At 40.1% G+C, this 23098-nt stretch overlaps 2 protein-coding genes across 2 annotated transcripts; one reads left to right on the top strand and one right to left on the bottom strand.

Moving 5' to 3' along the window:
- The first annotated feature begins 1778 nt into the window (after nucleotides 1-1778).
- On the top strand, nucleotides 1779-7217 carry tbc1d20 (TBC1 domain family, member 20). Its single transcript, XM_015959208.3, has 8 exons — nucleotides 1779-2060; nucleotides 2251-2436; nucleotides 3011-3091; nucleotides 4910-5096; nucleotides 5185-5286; nucleotides 5785-5926; nucleotides 6044-6222; nucleotides 6655-7217. The coding sequence occupies exons 1-8, from the start codon at nucleotides 2009-2011 to the stop codon at nucleotides 6917-6919; spliced, it is 1194 nt and encodes a 397-aa protein (XP_015814694.1). The 5' UTR covers nucleotides 1779-2008; the 3' UTR covers nucleotides 6920-7217.
- Nucleotides 7218-8938: 1721 nt separating this feature from the next.
- rbck1 (RanBP-type and C3HC4-type zinc finger containing 1) lies at nucleotides 8939-22265 on the bottom strand. The gene is made up of 13 exons (XM_015959207.3): nucleotides 22123-22265; nucleotides 21983-22030; nucleotides 21478-21622; nucleotides 17886-17982; nucleotides 17423-17621; nucleotides 17110-17234; nucleotides 13534-13707; nucleotides 13207-13367; nucleotides 12868-12964; nucleotides 11818-11997; nucleotides 11645-11743; nucleotides 9695-9838; nucleotides 8939-9589 (listed from the first exon to the last, which is right to left on the bottom strand). The coding sequence occupies exons 2-13, from the start codon at nucleotides 22020-22022 to the stop codon at nucleotides 9509-9511; spliced, it is 1542 nt and encodes a 513-aa protein (XP_015814693.3). The 5' UTR covers nucleotides 22023-22030; nucleotides 22123-22265; the 3' UTR covers nucleotides 8939-9508.
- Between the last annotated feature and the right edge of the window lie 833 nt (nucleotides 22266-23098).

A 23098-nucleotide genomic window follows, 5' to 3' on the forward strand; every position in this document is an offset into this window, starting at 1 on the left:
GTGTGTGTGTGTGTGTGTGTGTGTGTGTGTGTGTGTGTGTGTGTGTGTGTGTGTGTGTGTGTGTGTGTTCGTATAACTACCAAATGTCCAAGTGAAAGTCAGTGACCTCTGTTGTACCCTTTTTTGTTAGAACAACCCTTTTTGAGTTTGTGTTGCTTGAGCAAAGTCAAGCCTCTGGTTTCAGAATAACAACCGAAAACATCCCAACCCCCACCTCCCTATCACAGTAAAGCTAGCAGTCAAATGTAAATGTGCCAGTGGGTCTACATGAAATTGGTGTGTTTGCACAACAATGGCATGGCAAGCACCACTCCATGGGGTCGAGCGGGCCAGGGATTTTACGCTGACATGTGTTGGTGTCTGTCTTTGGTTTCAGAATAACAGCCGAAAACATCCCAACCCCCACCTACCTATCACAGTAAAGCTAGCAGTCAAATGTAAATGTGCCAGTGGGTCTACATGAAAATGGTGTGTTTGCACAACAATGGCATGGCAAGCACCACTCCATGGGGTCCAGCGGGCCAGGGATTTTACGCTGAAATGTGTTGGTGTCTTTTCCTTTTAGCTCTAAATTATAATTTTATCTGTGTATATTTTTTTATTTGTTTTCTCATGTTTATTGTTGTGCCATTTCATGCTAATTGTAAAGCACATTGGATTGCCCCTGTGTTTGAAATGTGCTATGATCTGGGGTTGCTGCAGTTGGTCAGGTCTAGGTTCAGCAGCATAATGTGCTCCAAGAATGAGGTCAGTTTTCCACCTGAATATACTGAATGACTAGGTTATTCCATCTTCCCCGATGGCACGGGCATATTCCAAGATGACAATGCCAGCTTGGCCAGGATTAATCGAGGTTAGATAGTGAAAGAGTGGTTCAGGAAGCACAAGACATTATTTTCGCACATGGATTGGCCACCGCAGAGTCCAGACCTTAACCCCATTAAGAATCTTTGGGATCTGCTGGAGAAGGCGTTGTGCAGTGATCACACTCTACCATCATCAGTGCAAGATCTTGCTCTCACCAAGATCTTGCACTGATGATGGTAGAGTCTGACCGTTGCACAAAGCCTTCTCCAGCACAAAGATTCTCAATGGGGTTCAGGTCTGGACTCTGCGATGGCAAACACTGGATGGAAATAAATCTTGTAACATCGCAGAAGCTTATTGAAGCATTGCCACAGCGAATATGTGCCGTAATCAAAGCTATAGACAGTCCAACAAGATATTAGTGATTTTTTTTTGGCCAGGCTGTGTTTGTGAAAACATGGATAAACTCAAAAATTACATTGTGGGACAATCGGACATATGTAAAATAAATTTAATATCCTACAAGTAGACAGGACATTTTAGAATATGACAATAACAGAAAAGCACGAATGTCTTTGATCGTCTATCTAAAACATTTGTATTTCTTGAGGAAATTAAATTGCAAATATTCACATTCAGAACAGGGTACATGAGGAGGATGGCTTGTTTTCACACAATGTTTTGAGGAGTAAATATAAAATTTTATATATTATATTTTCCTACAAGTAGGATATGTTAATAAGCAAAAATATTATTCAAATTTTATGTGATGAGGAAAATAATATTATCTTCGCCCCTGGAACATTAGCTCCTCCCCCTCTTCCACTCCTCAGCTGAGCATTACGTCATCATTTAGCCTAATAGCTGGGAAGCTAATGTATCACTCCCTTCCTCCGCCGATGTAAACATGGAACGGATTTTAAAATTTGACCTTTTTGCTGCTCGGTCGGGAATCAGGGGGTCAGACAATAATGGATCTTTTACATGAGATCGCCGTTAAACCCAAGGCAGTGCGGTGTTCGCTTGCTAACTAGCTAAAAGCAAATCAACGGTCAAGACGTGTTTCAAAGGTTGCTAATTTGATAGCTAGCTAGCGTTTGGCTCGTTGGCAGCCACGGAAACCTAAAGTGGGGTTACCCGGCAAAGAAGGATGGCAAGAAATACTTTCTAACAAAGGCTAACCAAGAAAAAGAGGAGTAAAATGAAGACAACTCGAAGAGATGGCGCACCGTCGCCGATGAATGGAAGGCAAGGTAAAGTGTGACATTTAAATTCCCAGGCTGACTATTATGATTGTCATGTGTTTTTTTACAGAAGCAAATATGAGTTGTAGTTAAGAGTCAATGTTTAACGCGGCTTTCGTACCACTCACAAACACTAGTAACATAACTTGTAATTTAAAAGTCGGCACACGAGCAAACTAAACACCTCTTTCTCCTGTAGACTGGGACACCAGGCGGAAACGGAAAATCGCAGACATCACACAGGCCCTTAGTGTGGAGCCAGTGGATGTAGCAACTTTAAGGAGGATGGCTATCAGTGAAGGAGGACTTCTGACTGATGAAATCCGCTGTCAGGTCTGGCCCAGGCTCCTCAACGTTCCTCCACACCTCCTGGATCAAGAGCCTGGTACCGTTTATGTGACCTATACTCACTTTTATACCCCGAATATTCATTCATTCGTTTGGTAGGAGCTGTGCACACTGATGAACATCCGTTCAATCAATATAAATATGCTGGAATAAAGCAGGATGCTAGTTTACATCTGCAGTCCCAAAGCAGGTCACACAAAAAATCTAGGACATAGAAGAGGGGAGTAATTACATCATAAGAAATGCACATTACATTTTATACACTAGTAACAGATCAAAGGTTAATGGTTATATGACCAATTTGCTTTCAGCCAATGTTTGAGATGACTTTTGAAGGCTTATAATGTTGATCACTCTCTTATGGGGAGTGTTCCAGATCTTATTGGTCTTTACAGTAAAAGCATTCAGTTTAAAAGCTGTTTGTGTGTATGGGTCCTTCTAGAAGAGGGCCTAAATCCCGCTGTGATCCCTTTTCTAGGTCTGACAAACGCAGGGTAGTCTAATTAATGCAGTTCCACTCAACACTCCTGTGCATGTCATGTAATTGCCATCAGAGCTTTTAACAGGTGCAAGCTTTTCAGTATTTACTCTTGATTATGTGTCTGGTGCAGAAAAGGTGGAACGGGAAAACAATAAGGACAGCAACCAGGTCCTGCTGGATGTCCAGCGTTCACTACGAAGATTTCCACCTGGTGAGTTGTCTCAGTGAGGAAAGTTAACTACTTACTGTGTGTACTCTGAGTTTTTCCAAATAAAAACAGCTGTCTTTACAAAATTTTAGACTTTGCATGATGATTCACTATTACATTTTGTGCAGGATACCTCCCACACCTTTGTCAAAGAAGAGTCCATACAATCTGAGAAGAGATTTGGTTTTATTAATTAATTTGAAGGATATTTTTGTCAACTTGCTTCTAAGACGTAATTCTTAAATGTTTTATTTATTCATTTATTTATTCAGATTGTCAGCCACATTTTACTCCTTAGCACCACTTAAATTTCTTCTAGCTTATTTCACAAGTATCACTGTGAAAAGTTTGTTGCTCTAATGTGCTGTAAGTAGTTGCTTTCTTTCTGGCTAGAGGTGAAATGACTACATAGTGGAGCTTGTGCAAATACTGATGCCTTGGTAGTTATATTTTGTGCCAACTTCCACTACAACTTTGACGTACTGTGAAAGAACACATTCAGTGCTGATTTTTAAATAAATATACCTTTAAATGTAAGATGTAGGGTTGGTTATGTTTTTGAGACAACAACTTATTTTGAAATCGTTTGTTAGTTCTGGTAGTTTTGGCTTGGAGGAGTCCGCTGAATGATGACTAAAGCTTGAAACGGAGTTTTAAAGACCAGGTTCATTGAGAAACCATTTTTTACTCATCATTTTTGGAAATGATCAATACCTTTGGGTTTTTCATGCAGGCTGAACATGAAAATAGTCTCCTACACCTATCTCCAGCATTAGCTTCTGATAAAACATAGATGGTGAAACTCTAGGATTTGAAAAGCCTGACATATCTATGTCACACTGTTACCTAAAGGGATACTTTGCAAATTTTTCATATTTTTAAATAATTTTCTTGAGCCAGTATGTGCTAAAATGGACATTTACACGGTTAATGAAAGGCTATGTAGCCCCTATAACCCCCTGTGGCAGGAACATTCCACTTGTAACTTCAGAGTTGCCAGTCTGGTCTGTTGGGACTTAGAAAAGAATTGAGCTGACATACCTGGTGCTACAGTCTGGCTCCAGCTCTTTTCCTGCATGTTTTGGATCATGAACACAGCTGATTTGTTTAATTTAGTGATGAATCACTCCTGTAGACACTAAAGAAGGCTGGGGAGACATTTCAGCTGTTAGATTAAGGCGTTAAAAAGACGAATGCACAGCGAGGAGATAGGCTTTGCTTCCGGTTTCTATAAACAGACACTTGCTTAAAGCAAGCCAAAACTCCATAGTCTCCCTTTAACTTTCATGGACTCACCCATCTTGACTCCCAACAGGGAAGGCTGTTGTTGGCTTAGCATCCCGGAAACGGCAGAGAACGTCTCGGCTAGTAGAAGCTAACTGTTAGCATTAGCAACTCCACCACACAGCAGAACTCTTCTAGGCTTGTGTCATTTGTGGAGATAAAACATCAACATTGCAGAGCAAACAGCATCAGTGTTAGAGTCATGTCGCTGTTAGCCAATTAGAGGCCAGATGTCCAATTATAAGGAAATAAGATTCCAAAAGTCATTTGCTCATTCATTCTTACTAGAGCCCACTACAACTGTACTGATTGGTGTACAGCACCTTTTAAGTTGGTATGTAGTCTTCCACAGCAAAATGTTTTATTTATTTTACTTTAAACGATTAGTTTTGGTAAAATAGTGACTGAGCTAGTTTAAAATGTTTATAATTTTTTTACATCTCTGATTTTTTATATTCATGGAGACATTGATAAAGTCACACACTCAAAAGCTTTAAATACTAACCTCATCATTTCCTTGCCTGTGGACTTGTGCAGGTATGCCAGATGAGCAGAGAGAGGGTCTTCAGGAAGAGCTAATTGATATAATCCTCAGAGTTCTAAAACGTAATCCCCAGCTACACTACTACCAAGGATACCACGACATTGTTGTCACCTTTTTGCTGGTTGTTGGAGAGCGCCTAGCCACTGTTCTTGTAGAGAAGCTCTCCACTCATCACCTCAGGTTTTTATCTTGAATACAAATCTGCTCATCTTTTATCGTGCCAAAGATAAAATGTGTCCCATCTTTTTTTTTAATTTTGCCTCTACAGGGACTTCATGGATCCCACGATGGACAACACAAAACACATCCTCAATTATCTGATGCCCATCATTGAACGGGTCAATCCTGATGTGCACGACTTCATGCAGCAGTAAGGCTCTATTTTACATACATGCCAGATCTAATTCAACTCATCTGGATTGTTTCAATAAGACATGAAACTTTTGCAAAAAATATAAAACTCCTCCAAAGTGTGTTTTATCGGTTCTGCTTTCAGGCAAAGAAAGAAAACCTGGACACTGAATGAAAAGTGGGAGTAGCTGACTGCTAATCCTCGTCATGAACAATATTCTATACTAAAAAGACTAAGTGTTAAAAATCTGGAACTGAAAGATGATTATGTTTTAAGTGACAGTTCTCTGCCCTTTAGCAGCACGCTGATCCCATTATGACAGATTAAGTTAGGACGGTAAACGGCACGTCATTGAGTCCTTGACTTGGAGCGCTAACTCGATAGACGGCCTTGCACTTTCTGTTCCTCGTCTCATTTTATACCTCAAAGATCTAATAATTTCAGATTATTTACAATATCTATAGAGGTGAATGCAATAGGCTGATCTCATTGTAAGTCTTTCATGTATTTTTTTAGGGCTGACGTGGGAACAGTCTTTGCTCTCAGCTGGCTGATCACCTGGTTTGGCCATGTGCTGTCAGACTTCCGTCATGTGGTGCGGTTGTATGACTTCTTCCTGGCCTGCCATCCATTGATGCCCATCTACTTTGCAGCTGTGGTGAGGTTTCTTTATAATTGTTCATAGATTTCAGAATAACTCATTAAAATATGTTTGTAGGTCTTCTTATTAAACTCTTAAGTGTGTTTTATTAAGCTTTTATAGCGCTGTGTGCAGATTGTGCTGTACAGAGAAGAGGAAGTGTTGGAGTGCGAGTGCGACATGGCAATGGTCCATCACCTGCTGTCTCAGATTCCCCAGGATCTGCCGTATGAGATGCTAATTAGCCGAGCCGGAGACCTTTTTGTCCAGTTTCCCCCCTCTGAACTGGCTAGAGAGGCAGCAGCACATGAAAGGTACTTATATTGTTAGAGTAAAAGCAGATTTTCTGCTGTAGTGGCTAGGTACGCTCAGTTTCTGCTCATGTATGTTACTCTGTACCCTACGGAAGAGGATTATGGCCACTGAAAAAAAAATTATTGCTGACTTTAATCCCAGAATTCAGACTTTCTCAGAATTCACTTTTTTTTTTTCATAAAAGGACTTTTTTCAGATCCTGACTTTTTGACTTTTGAGAAAAACATCAGAATTCTGATATTAATGTCAGAATTCTAAGATTAGAGTCAGTTATTTTTCTTTTTAGTGGCCATAATCCACCTCCCTAACACACAGAAAGCATTATTCCTGTATTCTTTTCCTTCTCTCAACAACCTTTTTGCTTTCTGGTCTTACATTAACACTTTCACTTTCCTTTCTACACTCTTTGCATCTTGTCTTTACCCCTCCAGCACGGCGGCTTCTACCTTTAAGGACTTTGAACTTGCATCCACTCAACTACAGCCGGACTCAGTTCTGCGTCGCAGACGTAAACAGAAACCGGCTGCACTGGAGAGCTCGTCGACAAGCCCCGTGGTGGCAGTGGAGCGACCGTCGACGGCACGGCGTTTTGTCAGATTAGCGGTGATGGGCCTGACTGTGGCGCTCGGGGCGGCGGCGCTTGCTGTGGTTAATACAGCTCTGGAATGGGCCCCAAAGTTGGACTTGTTTCCTTGAACTACCTTAAGGGCAACACACCAGTCCTGTGTCACTGACCTAATCAAACTGGTGGGTCTGCTTTAAAAGAACTGCAGTTTGTTTATGATTTTTTTGAGTCTTTAACACTGTCTGGAACGTGGTAACTAAACATACATAACGCTCCATCTTCACCAAGGTCTAAACATTCTGCTTTTTGTACAACCTATTAGGCCCCAGCTCTGTTTTAATGGATCCTATTGAGTGTTCACTGGTTTATTAGCTGGTGATGGGTCTCATTCTTCTGTAATCTAATGAAGAAACTGTTTCTAAGGACTTACTGAAAGTGTCATCTAAGTTTATTTATATTTTGTTATAAAATATCTGATTTAGTGCTTTGCTTGCAGAGATTTATGCTGAGTGCCTGGTGGACTCACTTAACTTGAAACTTCTGCCAACGCGTGTGTGTATATGTGTGTGTGTGTGTGTGTGTTTGTGTGTGTGAGTGATTTCAATCAATTTACCTGTTTGATACCTGTACTGAGACCAAACCGAGGCTTTGTAAAATCCTCTGTATAATTTATCATTTGTTGATTTTGAAGTATGTTGTGTAATTACAGTATACAGCAACTTAACACACAGGCACTTTTAGGGTCATCGTTTAATTCTCTTTTTTTCTTTACTTTTATGCTGTTTGACCTTTTTTTTAATGACAGAACCTGAATCTATTTGGATTGAGCATATTTACAAGATTTTGTTGCCTTTGATTTTATATTTTAATTGTGCTTCATGGTAAAGTTTAGAAGAATTCATCAAATATAAAATAACTGAGAATTGGTGTTACCAAAGTAAAATTTTATTCATTAATATATCTCAAAAGTTAAATCTGGATATTTACCCCAAATATTAGAAACCTGCCTTCATAATCTTGGAACTTTTATTAAAATGACGTACCAAAAGCTTTTGAATTACTTGAATGTGTGTGTGTGTGTGTGTGTGTGTGTGTGTGTGTGTGTGTGTGTGTGTGTGTGTGTGTGTGTGTCCTATGGAGCTCAGTCCTATGGAAGGGTGCCTTCCTTTCACAACTCAGAGATTACTGGTATAAATTTTACATTAAAGCAACAAATATTTTCTAATTTGGTAAATTGAGGGGTCGGATGTTTTTTTGTTTTTAGACGTCACATTTAGGATTTGGATATTTCATCAGTGGTTTCTTTCTCACTTGAACAATTTTTGGGTTTATCAGTTTCCTCAAGTCCTGAGTTTGAATGGACAAATCATAAACTGATCTCACTTCAGTTAAAATCACCAGTCGTGTCAAGATGCTGTTTTAATTTATCGACAACTGAACACATTTTTAATTTCTAATTATAGGGTTGATAGTCTCCAAAGGTTTTTGCTAATAAAGGTGACCTGATATGAAGGACTTGCACTATTGATCATTATTGTATCACATCACGTATTCGTATAATAAACGCACCATGCTGTGGAATTGTTTTCATTGCACTAAATGATTTATCTGGCTTTTTGTTTATTTTGTTATAAGAAAATGTGTATACTAATGTTAAGATGTAAAATAGAAAGCTAATAAATGAGTAAAAAAGTTTTTGTCTTGTTTTTGAGCTAAACATTAAGTTTAATATATTTAATCATTTACAAAATGTTAATTCTGTTTACATTTAGGACACTTTTTTCTCTTTTTTGTCATATTAGTAATTATACTTTATTTTTATTCATGACAAAAGCAATCTTTGCATATATATATATATATATATATATATATATATATATATAATGGAATTGGATGTACACTTTTAAATGAGGCATATTTCAGCATTATCTCTTAATCCAAAGTAATTTCTATGATGCAAAATCAGTATAATCTATTGGCTGAGACACAGGACTAAAACGAACCAGCCTTGATTTGTCAACAATCTGTTTCCAAATTTTCAAAAATAGTCTTTGTTTATTTTAAATCTCACAACCGTTACAATTGCTAATTAGCACATTTTAATGTGCGCTTCTGAGATGAAAACAAAGGAGACCAAACACACCCTCAAATCTTTTTGTAGTAATACATTTAATCCGTAAAGCCTTACAGGAATGAAGACTCAAGAATTAATTAAATACATAATGATTAAGCAATTAAGTGCATCAAAAACATGCATTTAATGTAAACAATGTAAATGGTTCTTCAGTGTATTCACAAATTAATAATTATGAACGATACCCAACAAATTAGAATTTTAAAATCCTTCCAGCTTAAATTTCACTAATTGATCAGTTGTTCTGTAGCTTCATTGATACCTTATGTGTTGTAAAACTATAAATTAGTAAAAAATTATATTTGATATATTTTAGGAAAATTGTTAAAATGTACATTTTATTATACCCGTTTAAACTGCACATCCAAACAAAATATTAAAGCAGAAGTTCTCAGTTTTTTCCCTCCATTGACAGTCTGCAGAATAATCTGTTGTAGTGGAAAAAAGGTGTAATACTGAACTCTGTCAACACCCCCTGCCAAAAAACCCTATAATGCTGTCAGTGTTAAACCTGAGATTTGATCCAAACTGTTCCAGATAGTCCATGTCGTTGAAGCTAAATATGTGTTTTTGTAGTCCGCTCGCTTCAGTGGCAGTTTTGGCAATTGGGATGACATGGCTGATTGTTGACTCGACACCTACAGCCACCGGACGTGTCACCACGGCCCTGTTAACAATAATAATAAAAAAAAAGGTTGGATGCTCAACTCAAACAGAAGATATTTTTGGGAAAATAATCCACTAAAGTGTGTGTTCCTGGCTTCATATTTACATCTGGTCCCCATCGAGCTTGTTTGGTGACCCAGCAGATCTCCGTCTTACACATCAAACAGCAGATCCAGTCACAGCCATCTTTTTTCTGAACGATGATGTCGCACCGCGGGCATTTCATGGCCTCTCCATTCTGCAACAAGTTCTACAGCAAGATGAAGAGAAAATATAAAGAGATGTAGGGGAAAAGTCCCTAACAGGCAACAATTAGGTGATAGAACTGTTTTCATTTAACAATGTAATAATTTCAGATCAAATCTGATCACAAAAGGGTACCTAAAGGGGTCCTAAAACATTTTTTTTCAGGTGTGAACTGTTCTTTGAACCTCTATATATAAAACATATGAAACTTTGTTGGGGCCCAAATGGCCCAGGAGTCCTGATAAATAGCCAGAAACAACCACATAATTATACCCTATAGTGGAAAAACTGGTTTGCCCTGCCCACTTGGCCTGAACATAAATGACAACCTACAGTACATGTTGACTGGCTGGTTTACCTCATGACTCCATGGCTGCCTGAAGCTAGAAACTCTGTGTAAAACCTGAGTCATGCTTCTCCATCAACTCTAAAAGAGAGAGGCACGCACAGATGGAGACATTTTGCCCTCATACTTCTCCATCTCCTGGGGAGTGTTTCAAAGCAATTCCCCGGCAGAACAACAGAGGGCGTAGCGCTGTTCTGTGGTATCCAATCATGTATCTGGTCCAAGATAGTGTGTTTTTATTGTGTTTTTTGTATATAAGAGACTTTTTAACAAAGACAAATTTGTCTCTCATTCTCCTCCACCTCTTCATGCGCTCGCCACCTCTAAACCCACATTTCCTGTAATTTCCTTCCACAAATAAAACGCTTGTTGCGTATCGTTTCACTCCTCCAGTCACGGGGGAATCAAACGTTCATATTTTTAGAGTTTTTTCGCGAGGTATTCTTCAAGCTTCTCCGTGTCTGCTGCTAGTTATCCTCGGCTCTCTTTATGTTTTTGAGGGCGCAATGGCGGCGGTGTAGACGACAGTGGTGCCCTGACCAATCACAAGCTTGCATTCTCTGTTTCGACGGACGGATGTTTAGAAAAGAGAGCTCAACTCCGTCGGTCCTTGCGGGGAATCTCCAGCAGGCCCGCAAGGACGGATAATGGTATTGGTTGTCTCCGCACTGACGCAGACGCAGAAGCTTAACTCAGCAGCAACTTATAGATTTTTCTGGCATTCATTCAGAGTCTGGAAGATTTTACGTAAGCTTCAACATCCTCTGTTGTTTTCCTCTCGTCCAACAAGGACATTAGCAGTAGACCAGGTTCTTCTGTTATTAGCATAAAAATCAGGACTAAAATACCCAGCGTGGGTCTAGCATCTTTGGGGGACGTCACATTAGATGCCATGTTTCCATCTGGCCAGATCGGGCCTCTGCACCTGTTGATGACGTCACACTGGATTATTTTCTGCATGTACGACTTACAGAAGTTATGTTACCATGTTCAAAACCATTTAGGAAGTAACAAGCATGAATTTAACAAGACAACTGCTAAATTCGTTCCAAAACTGATGTGAAAGAACAAAATGGAAAAAGAGATGCAAGATATTTTGGCCGAGTGGTATTGCCGTAGTATGATGACATCATCGACAGGTGCAGGACACCGATCTGGATTTGGGATAACATTCTCTTAATATAATTAATTGAAGGACCATCTAAGGAGTCATACAGAGGTTGCATGCTTTCTGCTCCACAGATAACGTTTACCGTAATGTTTTTTTACAACAGCGACAGTCATGATGATATGGTGTAAAATGACTCTGAAACGTATGTACTGCCCCCTAGTGCCAGGAAACTACACAGTGCCACTTTTAAGAACAGAAATGAACAGGACAAAGTTATTAGTGTTTCTCAACCTGATAATAATACTTTAGATATATATTTTCAGTTATCACACTCAGCGTTGGTAATAACGTACATCCAACATCTGCTTGGTTTGCTGGGCCGCTTTGTCATTCTCAGCTCGGATGCGCAGGTCATCCTGATAGTCTTTGCAGTTCATGCCATTATGGATGGCCTAAAAGAAATCACATGATTTATGAAAAGTTATGTTTCCTCTTTAATACATTCAGTTAATGTGAATAAACTCACTCGGCAGAGAATGCAGTTGGTTTCATTGCATAGTGGGCAGTTGAACTCGTTGATGTCATCCTCATAGATGCACCAGCCTCGACAGTTGGGAGTCTGACAGTGGAAGCTGTGCTCCGAGCGGCTCTCTGCGATGTTTAAACGTAACTCCAAAAACCGCTGGAGCTCCTCTTCTGTAAGCAGCTGATAATAACACGAACAGAGGAAGTGTGAATATAAGGCTGTTGCTTTTCTGGAAAAAGGTTTTAGGATGTACAGAATAAAAACAAATGCTACATTAGACTAAAATATATTTGTTATTTAGTTTAGGTTGTGTGTTGAGAACAACCTCAACTATTAGCACATCAATATTTAGCTCAATCTCTGTTAAAGGGAGACTAAGCAGTTTGACTTGTTTTTAGCACCCCTAGTGTCCATTTGTAGAACCGAAAGCAAAACTTATCTCCTTGCTGTGGGCTCATGGTTTTAACACCTAATCACACTGTTTCTCCAGCCTTCATTAGTGTCTACAGGCGTGAGTCATCACTAAATTAAATAAATCAGCTGTGTTCATCTAAAACATGCAGGAAACGAGCTGAAATCAGACAGCAGCGCCAGGTATGCCAGCTCAGTTTTTTTCTAAATCCTAACAGACCAGACCAGTCACTCTAAAGTTGCAAGTTGAATATTCTGGCCACAGGAGGCGATTGGGGCTGGGTGGCCTTTCATTAACCCTGTAAAGGTCCATTTTAGCACATAATGACTCAAGAAAATGATTTAAAATGTGAAAAAGTTGCATAGTATCCCTTTAAATTAATTGAGTAACAGATTGTTGTGTATAAACAAAGACTGACAAGCTGTGACATTCACTTTGAATCCGACTGACTTCAAAAGTTAATCAGTTGTAGCACATGCACATTCAACATTAGATTAAGAGCATCATTACAATCCATCTAGTTGTTCATGGAATATTTTTGAGCTAGACCACAAGGAAGTACGCCCAGAGGCAAAAACATCACTGACTGAAAATGTGCGATGCTGCGCGTTTTCTTTATTCTCATTGATCCTGCTCACCTCTTTAATCTCTCGGTCCAGTAACTTGCTGTCACAGTTGTCTGGACAGGACACCTCAGCGTCCTGACTGTTTACTATTGTCTCTTTTAGACACTCCCTAAAGCACACAAAATTAAACATGAACATACAAACAATTTTACTCACATTACAATGAAACGTTTAGAATTAGCCGTAATGTGATTGAAAAATGATCACGATATTTCCCACAAAGATACTGACAAATATTTTAGCTTCTCCCTTTCTCGTACAGTAAAATGTGCCAAAACTATCATGTTTTTGCCTTATATGTGGCTAATTTTCATATTTACACTAAACCCACACAACTTTTCACTCCCAAACCTGCAGAAAGTGTGCAGACATTCTCTGAGTACAACACCGTCTCCTGGCGCCATCGCTGTAAAACAAACGGGGCAATCTGCAGCCGTTGTGTTCGCAATAAGGTTCTGATCATCTGTTGCCAAAAAGTACAAGTAGTTCTGCTCGCGTTCTTCCTGCTGAGCCTTCATCACAAAGAGCAAAGCAGAAATTCAGTTCAACAATATGAACAATAATTACACATTTCTGTTTACTGTACGCAGTCCGACCATTTCTGTACAGAAATTAGTCGTGCAATAAGAACGCTTTCTTGATTTAAGGAGCCTGGTTGATAATGAGCATCACAGTTACTAGTTCAAACTGCAGCAGTGCCAGCTGTTCCTGTTCAATCCGTTCTACTTCCTCCTCGTCTGGCTTGTAGATGTCCGGCACCCTGTAATCCTCTGGCCTGTCCCCTCCACACATCTCACAGCCCGGGCGTGTTGGCTTGTTCAGGTATGTGCACATCACACACTCCCATCCCAGCTGTGACAAAAACATACTTTATTAGTGATGCTATTTATTATTATTATTGATTTACAATATATTATAACTAGGAATGCTCCCATTCATTACATGTTTGATAATCATGTGGGTTTCAAAGGATCTGGGATCAGGTGGAAAACATCAGATATGAGGCTATAAAACAATAAGGCAAGGCAGCTTTATTTTTAGTGCACATTTCAAACACAGAGGCAATTCTATGTGCTTTACAATTTTCAGGATATGATATGAAAACACATAAAAACACAAATTAAAGGGACTATAAGGAAGTTTGACAGTGAAAATATGCATAGAAATAATACATTTCTTCTTCATACATTCTCCTGCAATGCCCTGGTCCTGTAGAATGAGCCCTGGCATTTTTACTGTGATTGCCAGTTTTTCTGTAAAATCACAGAAAAAGAGAGGTGCTCGGGTCGAGCAGGCTGCTTCATGCGCGTTCACGCTCAGGCATAGCCCGTAGCATTTGCTATCCGTAGCTTTAGCAGCAGAGAGAGAGGTAGTGCCAACTCAGCGACTTTGTCGCTGTTCCTAACGCCTAGTGATGAACCTAGCTACATTTCTGAGGACCCCTAGCTACTTTCTGTAGAACTTTCTTCTAGATATTTCCTGCAAATTAGCAACAAAATAGCCATTTTCACTCCGAACTGTTCTTTGGATTGATGTTGTTTCAGCTGTCATCAAGGATATAAATGTTACAGACACGCCAAATGTTACTGGCGTGCAGCTGACCCTGTAAGATGTCTGATTCTCATGCAGAAGACCTGGGTTTGATTCCGGGTGTGTTTATTTATGTTATGTTTATTTGTTTAGCAGACACTTTTATCCAAAGCGACTTACAATTTATAACCTATAGAGCATGTTGTGATCTGTGGGGGAAACCGGAGTACCCGGAGGAACCCACGCATGCATGGAGAGAACACGCAACTCCACGCAGAAAGGCCACAGCCGAGTTTTGAACTGCGACCTTCGTGCTGCGAGGCAACAGTACTAACCACTGCGCCACCATGCAGCCCATGTGTGAACATAATTTATTTGGAGATTCTTTTTTACATTAATGGTATATTTTTTTACAGTAATAAGACGCCCAAATTTTTACTTGAGACTCGCCGAACGGCATTGAATTCATGGATAAAAAAAGATGTGGGTTCAACTTTCATTTTGGAACAATTTTTCAAGCAAGGGAAAGGAGTGATCTGAGCATGCAGGAGGACTGACCCATCATAAACCTTTGTCGGCTGTGCTGAAGAGAAAGGTACAGAACCAAATTATTTTATTAATTAGCTGCGTGTTCTCCTGTCCTCTGTCCTTCGGGCCACACAGCCACACAGACACACGCGCGCGCGCGCACACACACACGCACGCACGCACGCACGCACGCACGCACACACACACACACACACACACACACACACACACAATGCACATTCGGCCGGCCGACGAGAAAGTGCAGCTGCAGAGACGGGGGCACATTATTTTTATTAATTTGCTGTGTTCTTCTGTCCTCCGGGCCACACGTACGCACGGGACTGTCTCATTTGTTATTTTCGTTAAGGAGTGTGCACGTGCATCATGCGTGCCTCGTGCACGAGCCTAATATTGAAGCTGCTGTTACGCTTTTGGCCTGAGAGGGCAATCGCGAGCATAAAAATTCAAAAGTCCAAAAAGTCCTTTTAAAATACATATAGATAGAATTATAGTTAAGAGCTAAAGGAGAGGACAAAGTTACCGCACAGGTTGCAGTGGAGATAATGCAACATAATAAACAAGGCTGATGAGTACATTAGGGTTTTTAGTTTAGATTTAAACAACACTAGAGTTGAGGCACATCTGAGGTCATGGGGAAGCTGATTCCATATGTGAGCAGCATAGTAACTAAAAGCATCTCCACCTTGTTTTGTTCTGACCCGAGGCTCTACCAGCTGATTGTTTCCAAGGGATCTCAGAGCCCTATTGGGTGTATATACAGGAATGAGATCGGACATGTAATTTGGTCCCATGCCATTGAGTGATTTATAAACTAGTAGGAGCACTTTGAAATCTATTCTTTAGTTTCCTGGTAACCAGTGTAGGGATCTAAGAACAGGAGTGATGTGCTCCGTTCCCTTAGTTCTTGTCAAGACTCTAGCAGCAGCATTCTGAACAAACTGCAGTTGCTTCACAGCTTTTTTTGGGAAGACCAGTTAGGAGACCATTGCAGTAGTTCGGCCGACTATGAATAAAAGCATGAATACGTTTCTCTAAGTCTGGTCTGGACATGAGACCTCTGACTCTTGATATTTGATGAAGGTGATAAAACGCTGATTTAGTTAAATATGTTAAAAAATTATTCCCCTGGAGTCTAGCCGAGCAATAACATCCACTCTATCACTCTTGTTGTCAAAGACAATAACTTCAGTCTTGTCTTTGTTTAGTTGAAGGAAGTTTGACTGCATCCAGTCGTTAACTTGTTCTAGGCGCTGACAGAGTGAGTCCAGTGCCAGTAAGAATTATCTTTTACATTCATCCTGAGAAAGATTCTCAAACGTAATAAAAATGGATTAGGTTTCATTTTAACAACTTCCACTACATCAGTAATTATTGTTTCATGGATGACAGCACTCTGTACGTCACATAAGTTACTGCGGGGATTTCAGACAATGTTAAATGTAGCGAAGAGCCAACAGGGCAATGCAGGCCAATCGTGTCCCCTCAGTGGTTGTATTTTTAAGTGGACAGTGAAGATAGTGCAATAGCCACTTGTAATGTGTGCATGCTGGGTACTTTGCATGGTGGAAAAGACAAATCTGATATGTCGTCTTAAAAACAAACTCCCTGTTTTCTGAGTTCACTGCAGCAAGCAAAGATGAAAATTTCCTACAAACAGAAACAGGTCACAACCAAGATAGCGGTGTTTACTGCCCTGAATGCCTATCTGTGGTAGCAAACATCATGTTTTGCAGTCCCCTGGAGAAGTATGAGCTACCTTTTCATCACAACTCTACAGATGCAGCTCTCAGGTGTTTTGTAGATAAGAGCAGGCCTGCTGGCTGTGACGCGCATACCCTGTTGCAGGAACGAACATCTATAAATGAAAACGGCGCAGTTCTGGCTTGCTTTCAGCATCCCCTGGTGTCCATTCTATTTCACTGTCGTAAAAACAAGACTGAAACAACTCCTCGCTGTGTGCTCACCTTAATCTCTCTACTGAAATGTCTCCTCAACCTTCATTAGTTTCTACAGGAGTGATTCATCACTAAATCAAACAAAAAAGCTGTGTTCAAGATCTAAAACATGCAGGAATCAAATCTCTGAAAACTTAAATAACAACCTGGATGTGTTGTCCATTTTTTAAGTTTTTTCTTTTTCTTAGTGTGGAAATGAAACTGTTTAAAACAGGCTCACCTGAGGTTTCAGAAGCATGGCAGGCTTTTTAGCAACTGGCTTTTTAGGAGGAACAGGAGGAGGAGCTTTATTTTCATTTATTCCGCCAAGCCCTCTGGGAAGGAGCCTGATTGAATCCACGATCCCTAAAATATAAAGATCATTTAGGAAAGTGCGGTGTCATATTCATCATATGTGTACACACAAGACAGGCATAACAGGTTTTCTGTCGCTTTGGGTGGTTTTTGTTTTTTATTACTATTTGTAAACAAAACACGACTTAATAAATTGGAGCTGATCTTCTAACTCCAGCTTGATGACGAGTTACACTGACCCTCTAGACGCTGCTGCTCCTGGTCCTGCTGGTATTGATGCCGTGTGAGATGAACAGATTGAGCAGAGAGGATGAACAGGAACGCCTGATCCCCATTCTTGCGGATACCATGATAATATAACGTGTCCTGGTCTTTAGCTATCCGCTTCCCAATCACCCAGCGCTGCAGTAATGGGTGGAACCCAAAGTCCTGGTTGATCTAGGAGTAAGAGGGAGATGGGAAATGTTTAAACCTTTAAAATACAAGTTCAAAAAAATCCACATATATCCAGTATGATGCTAAGATCTGGATCCGTTCCTCATTTATTTATGTTTGAAAGGAGCCAAACATATAAAGTTCCATTCAAAGATTATAAGAAAGTCAAGCTTTTTGGAAGAAAATAATGATGATTAAACTGAATCAACATCCAAGAAAAATGTCGTATTAGGCAGAAGCTGAACTTAATATCCCCTCATGTTTCACCTTATCTTTAAGTTGTCCAATTGTCATGCCAGAGGAAACCATAACAGTCAATGGAATGTAGTTATCTGATTGGGCATCTTCCACTCCAACCATCAACCTAGAAAACAACGTGACCAGTGAGACACTTCTGGACAGTGCTGTAAAAAAGTTTTGCCCCCTTAAACATTCCTTATTTTGGGCCTTTTACATCACACTTACTGTACATGTTTCAAGTTATTTTCTTTATCAGACCAATATAGGCTGAGTCAATACAAGACGGCATGAAACGGCAACTTCTGCTGACCAAAAGGAACTCAAAGATCCAGACTAACATTTGCCAAAAAATAAAAAGAAGAGAAAAGAAAAATACACTTTAATGATCTCAAAGACTTAAAAAAACTGAGTTGACCAACAAGACAAAAACTGAACTTTTTGGAAGATGTGTGTCCCATTATTAAAGGTACATTTTGTAAGAATGACATCATGTGGTCAAATGTGGTATGGTAGTCCATTTGTTAAGCAAAAATAAGACTTTTTCATGAGTTTAATGGCTGTTGCCAATTACGGAACAACACCAGAAAATGCTAGATGACAAGCAAAGATGGGTCATACACAGTAAGTTGATAAGTACATTGTTGTATCTGGTGTTAGTAGTCTTGTGTTTTAGAGTAGGGAGCACTTACTACACTTATTACAGTAGTATGCCTCTGGCATTACAGGAAGTGTGGTTGTTTGCCTTCTTGCTGTTAGCTTGCTGTTATAGTTCGCCTCATTAAAGGAAGAAAAACGCCACGATCGACTCATTATTCAATTCACACATTCATTTCACTGTAATATCGAGTTGTTGGTGATTGAAAAAGTTACTGGAGATATTTTTAGAGCAGACCACTTGCTGCTAATTCACAGTTAGTATTGTTAGCGCAAAGTTAGCCTCTAGCCTGCTTCACCGGATATGAGTAAAGCTGGGTGGACACTGTGCGACTTTTTTACTCGCAGCACTCAGCTTCAGCTCAAACTGTACGACTTCCTCGCAGGGCAGATCTTACGAGTCATGTGCTCACACTGTACGACCCAGTTCTCAGATGCGACCTGACTGCTCACACTGTACGTCTGGTAGCAACACGTCGGACCTAAAAATATGCTAAAAATAGCAGTTTTTACACAACACGTCAGACTTTTTTATCTTGTTTCGCCTGTTGTCCTTCAGGAGTGCTGCAGGAGGACACACAGGGATTTATGGGGGTTGGATGAGGAAAACGAAATAAAGAAAGTAAATCTGTGTTTTGTGATCAGTTTAATTTGACATGAACACGACAAACACGCTTTCTTGACAATCTTTGTGAGTAAAAAAACGTTTAGAAATAAAAACGAACAACGTGTGTTATTAGGGAAATAGCAGGTGAGCAGTGTTGATGCAGGATTGCGCATGCGCCGTGAGCGGTTCTGATACTTTTTGGGTCACAGCTGCTCGCAGCACCGCTTCAACAGTGCGATACCCTCACGAGGGACGAGAAAAATATTAAACACACCAGAAGTTTGTGCGAGCTCACGATTGCTGATCGGTAGCTGGTCACGTGGTGTTAATGGCCTCTCGTAACCCCCTGTACACTACACGATGCTCGACGCAAAACTCGCCCCGATCTCGTGGATTCTTGCACGAGTGGAAAATCGGCTCAAAAAAGTGAAAAAGTCGCACAGTGTACGCCTGGCTTAAAACAATAGGATGGTGGGGCTTTTTAGTGATACAAGAAATAACTTCTGGTTTGCCTTTTTACTGGTTTTAGTTCTTTAAACAACTCAGGAGCTTTTTGTCTGCTGGTGTTTATTACACATGTGAGCGCTGCTGCGTTAGCTCGCTACAGATTCTGCAACCCCGCAGGCTCACTAATTGTAAGCTAGAACAACGTCCTTATTTGAATTTTTCGAAATTAGCAAAACAGACAACCCCCCAACCGACGGAGAATGAAATCTGTTTCCGTATAACCTTCCTTCCAAAATCATCGACACATTAAACTGTTTTGTGATTATTCCACTTTAGAAATCTTACATATTAATCTGTAGTGAGATTGGGGGGGTTAATTTATGACCAATAAGATGTGATGATTCAATATAAATATAGATTATCAACCTGATTGACCTTTGAATGTTTAACCAGAATAATTTAGAATTATTTGCTTATTCAAGGACCATAAACACACTTCGTATTAATTCAGACATAATCAAGTATACAATTAAAAACAAACTTTATTTTCTAGACTAATTATAACACATGACAAGCTATATGCGATGGAATGTGATGGAATGTGATGTAAATGTGGCAAGGTGGAGAAACGAGGGCCCGGGCGGGATTCAATCCCCAGACTCCCGCGTGAGTCACGCGCGCTTACCAGTCAGCCAAAGGGCCATCTCCTTGGCCAAGTAGCCAGGGCGCATTATCAATCAGGCCACTGTGACAGGATGCTCACACTGCCAGAGCAAGTAAATGTATATCAGAACCATTGTATCTGGGAGGTTTGCGGTTAGAGTGGTGAGGTCACCGGACGTCGAGACCACGATTCTCAAGAGATTAGTAGCGTCCTGAGTTCAACTTCCCTGGCCATGAGATACAACCCGGGTCTGCAGATTAGGTGTCCAAGAGGATGTCTGAGAGTTGCAGTAGCTCTGGAACGAGCTGTTGTGTCTGTAATCACTTGCAGCTTCATGGCAAGGTTTTGACTTAAGGTCAAAGGAGGTTGTTTCAAAAAGGCTTCTTTCCCAACTTGGCCGAATCGAGGTGTCAGCTAGAAACTGAGTTAATCGGGAAGTAAATCCTGTTTTATTAATCCACCATGTTATGACTCTGGCGAATCAGAATTTGACATTTTGTAGGTTTACCAAACATCCCTCAGAAACCACACCTTCATCACATACAAAAATGTTCTAACTCTGTGGATAAATAATCTTTAAACTTTTGTGAGATGTGACCTTAACCGTAATTTATATCTAATGAGTAACTTGTACCACACAGCACTGACCAAAATATGTAATATCATCGTCAGAGCAATATTCATTTCATCTTCACTGATTTGGGCACAGATTATTTCAACATTATTATTATTATTCATATAACATATTTTCATTCAGCCATATGACTATTTAATGATTATTTAACTTATGAGTTGTAAAAGGTCACTTTTCATTTAGAGTGTGGAATCCTGTAGAAGCAATAAGGGGAACACTGAAGCCTTGAAAAGAACAGTTTGTTGACAATATGTTATCTTGTTTGTCAAGCACTGCAGAGGCCAGGACTTTAGGAGACAGGAGAGCAAATCCGCCCAGATAGTGGATTTGTTCTCGCAGATGATGTTGGTCAAATATATTGGTGAAAACTGACCAATTCTGGACGCTATAGCTCCTTTAATCAAACTGCAATTCAGAAAAACAGCATCACACCAACCAACAGTCGAACATGACGGTGGTATGTGATGATATGGGGGTGCTTTGCTGCTTCATGATCTGGAACACACACACACGCACGCACACACACACACATACGCACGCACGCGCGCACGCGCACGCACGCACACACACACACACACACACACACACACAAAGGAAGCCATTTATAACCTACCTGATGGAGTCCTGTGGGTAGACACTGCTGTCGATGCTGACTGACACAGGAACAGAGAGTTGAGAAAGCTTCTTGCACAGCTCAATCGCCTCATCGGTGTCTCCACAGCTGAGGGCTTCACTCAGAGAGAGAGCAAGTTCCTCTGCTGCAGGAAGCCACCAGACAATCACGTGACTTTTATGATCACATAACTGAGGACATTATGTCTATTAAATATAACTGTAGCTATATAACAACATTTTATTTTTAACAATAAAATTCTTCTAAATAGATCAAATTTGATCTAATCTATAACAGATAGTCTTTAAAAATGAAGAAAACTCAATTGACACTAAAAACAAAAGCCTGAAATGTTTGTTCGTTAATAACCGATTATCCCACTTTCACATTCACTAAACGTGTACATCGAAAACAAACGCTCTTCACTTTTATGAGGCGGAAAGGTTCATAACATAAATCAGGGTGATCGATCATTAGAAAGTCGAAAACAAGTCGAACAACTCACCTTCTTTCAGGTTACTTCTGGGTGAAATGCCAGTCTCCATTACAACACCTAAACCGAGCAGGAAACAGAAATATGAATGACGCACATATGTCAGGAGTGCGCAAAGATGATCGGCCTTTATTGCGCGTTTTTGCGCGAACCTCTTTCTGTTTATGTTGCTGCAGCTCAGTCCGCATCCAGGGGACTGCTACCACTCCAACCAAAGACTAAACGAGTCAAGGATCTGAGGATTACAGGAATGTTACACTCGTTTCCCCTTGAAGCTGTTGCGGGAATCGCCTCGCCATCCGACAGGAACTAAGGAAAGTGAAACTGTAAAGTTCAGGAAGGAAAACGTCCAAAAAGGAGGGTCAAATTCTGCTCCACGCCTCCGGACTGAAATCTCCAGGAAGTCAATATTTTGTGTTGATTTGGTGATTCCTACACCAGGTAAATAAAACAGTCAAGACGTCACAATCATGGAGCCCTTTTAAAACATATCTATAAAATAAACCTCAAAAACAAACCATTCAACCGTATTTTAAGTCTGAATGTGACCCACATTCTCCAGCAGATGGCAGCATAGGTCTAAAGCTGGAAAATGTGGAGTTTATGTTGGTTTTTGGATTTGATTTGTGTAACCATTCCCTTAAACTGCTTTTTGGCCTCCTGAAATATTTTAAGAAACCTACTTTGCTACGTTGCCATGTCATTCAACTATGGACTGCCCTCTTTCGTTTCACATGCTAAAATTAGAAACATTGACCGAAAGTGATGTAAAAAAGCCAAGCTTGAATAAATTCTAGATTTCATTATTGCAATTCTTTATTATCAATATGCGCAACTAAATTCTGTAAGAAAAAAAAACAAACTCCAGCTGATCCAGAATACTGCTGCCAGAATAAGTTAGGATGCATCATGCCAATAAAATCCAAAACTAAACAACATTTTTTTTACTTTATATTAAAATATCTATTTCCCTTTCCACATATTCACAAAAGAGATATTTTCTCTCCAACTGCAAGTTCCGTATTTTCTAAAATGGGAAGCTGCCATTTGGCTTGGGTTATCCTGACTCAGTATGCTGCTTTAAGCTTCCTGATCACATTTCCTCTGCTGCTTTTCCTCTCTTCGTTT

Source organism: Nothobranchius furzeri, chromosome 3 (genome assembly GCF_043380555.1).
Source record: "Nothobranchius furzeri strain GRZ-AD chromosome 3, NfurGRZ-RIMD1, whole genome shotgun sequence".
Taxonomy (NCBI): Eukaryota; Metazoa; Chordata; class Actinopteri; order Cyprinodontiformes; family Nothobranchiidae; genus Nothobranchius; species Nothobranchius furzeri.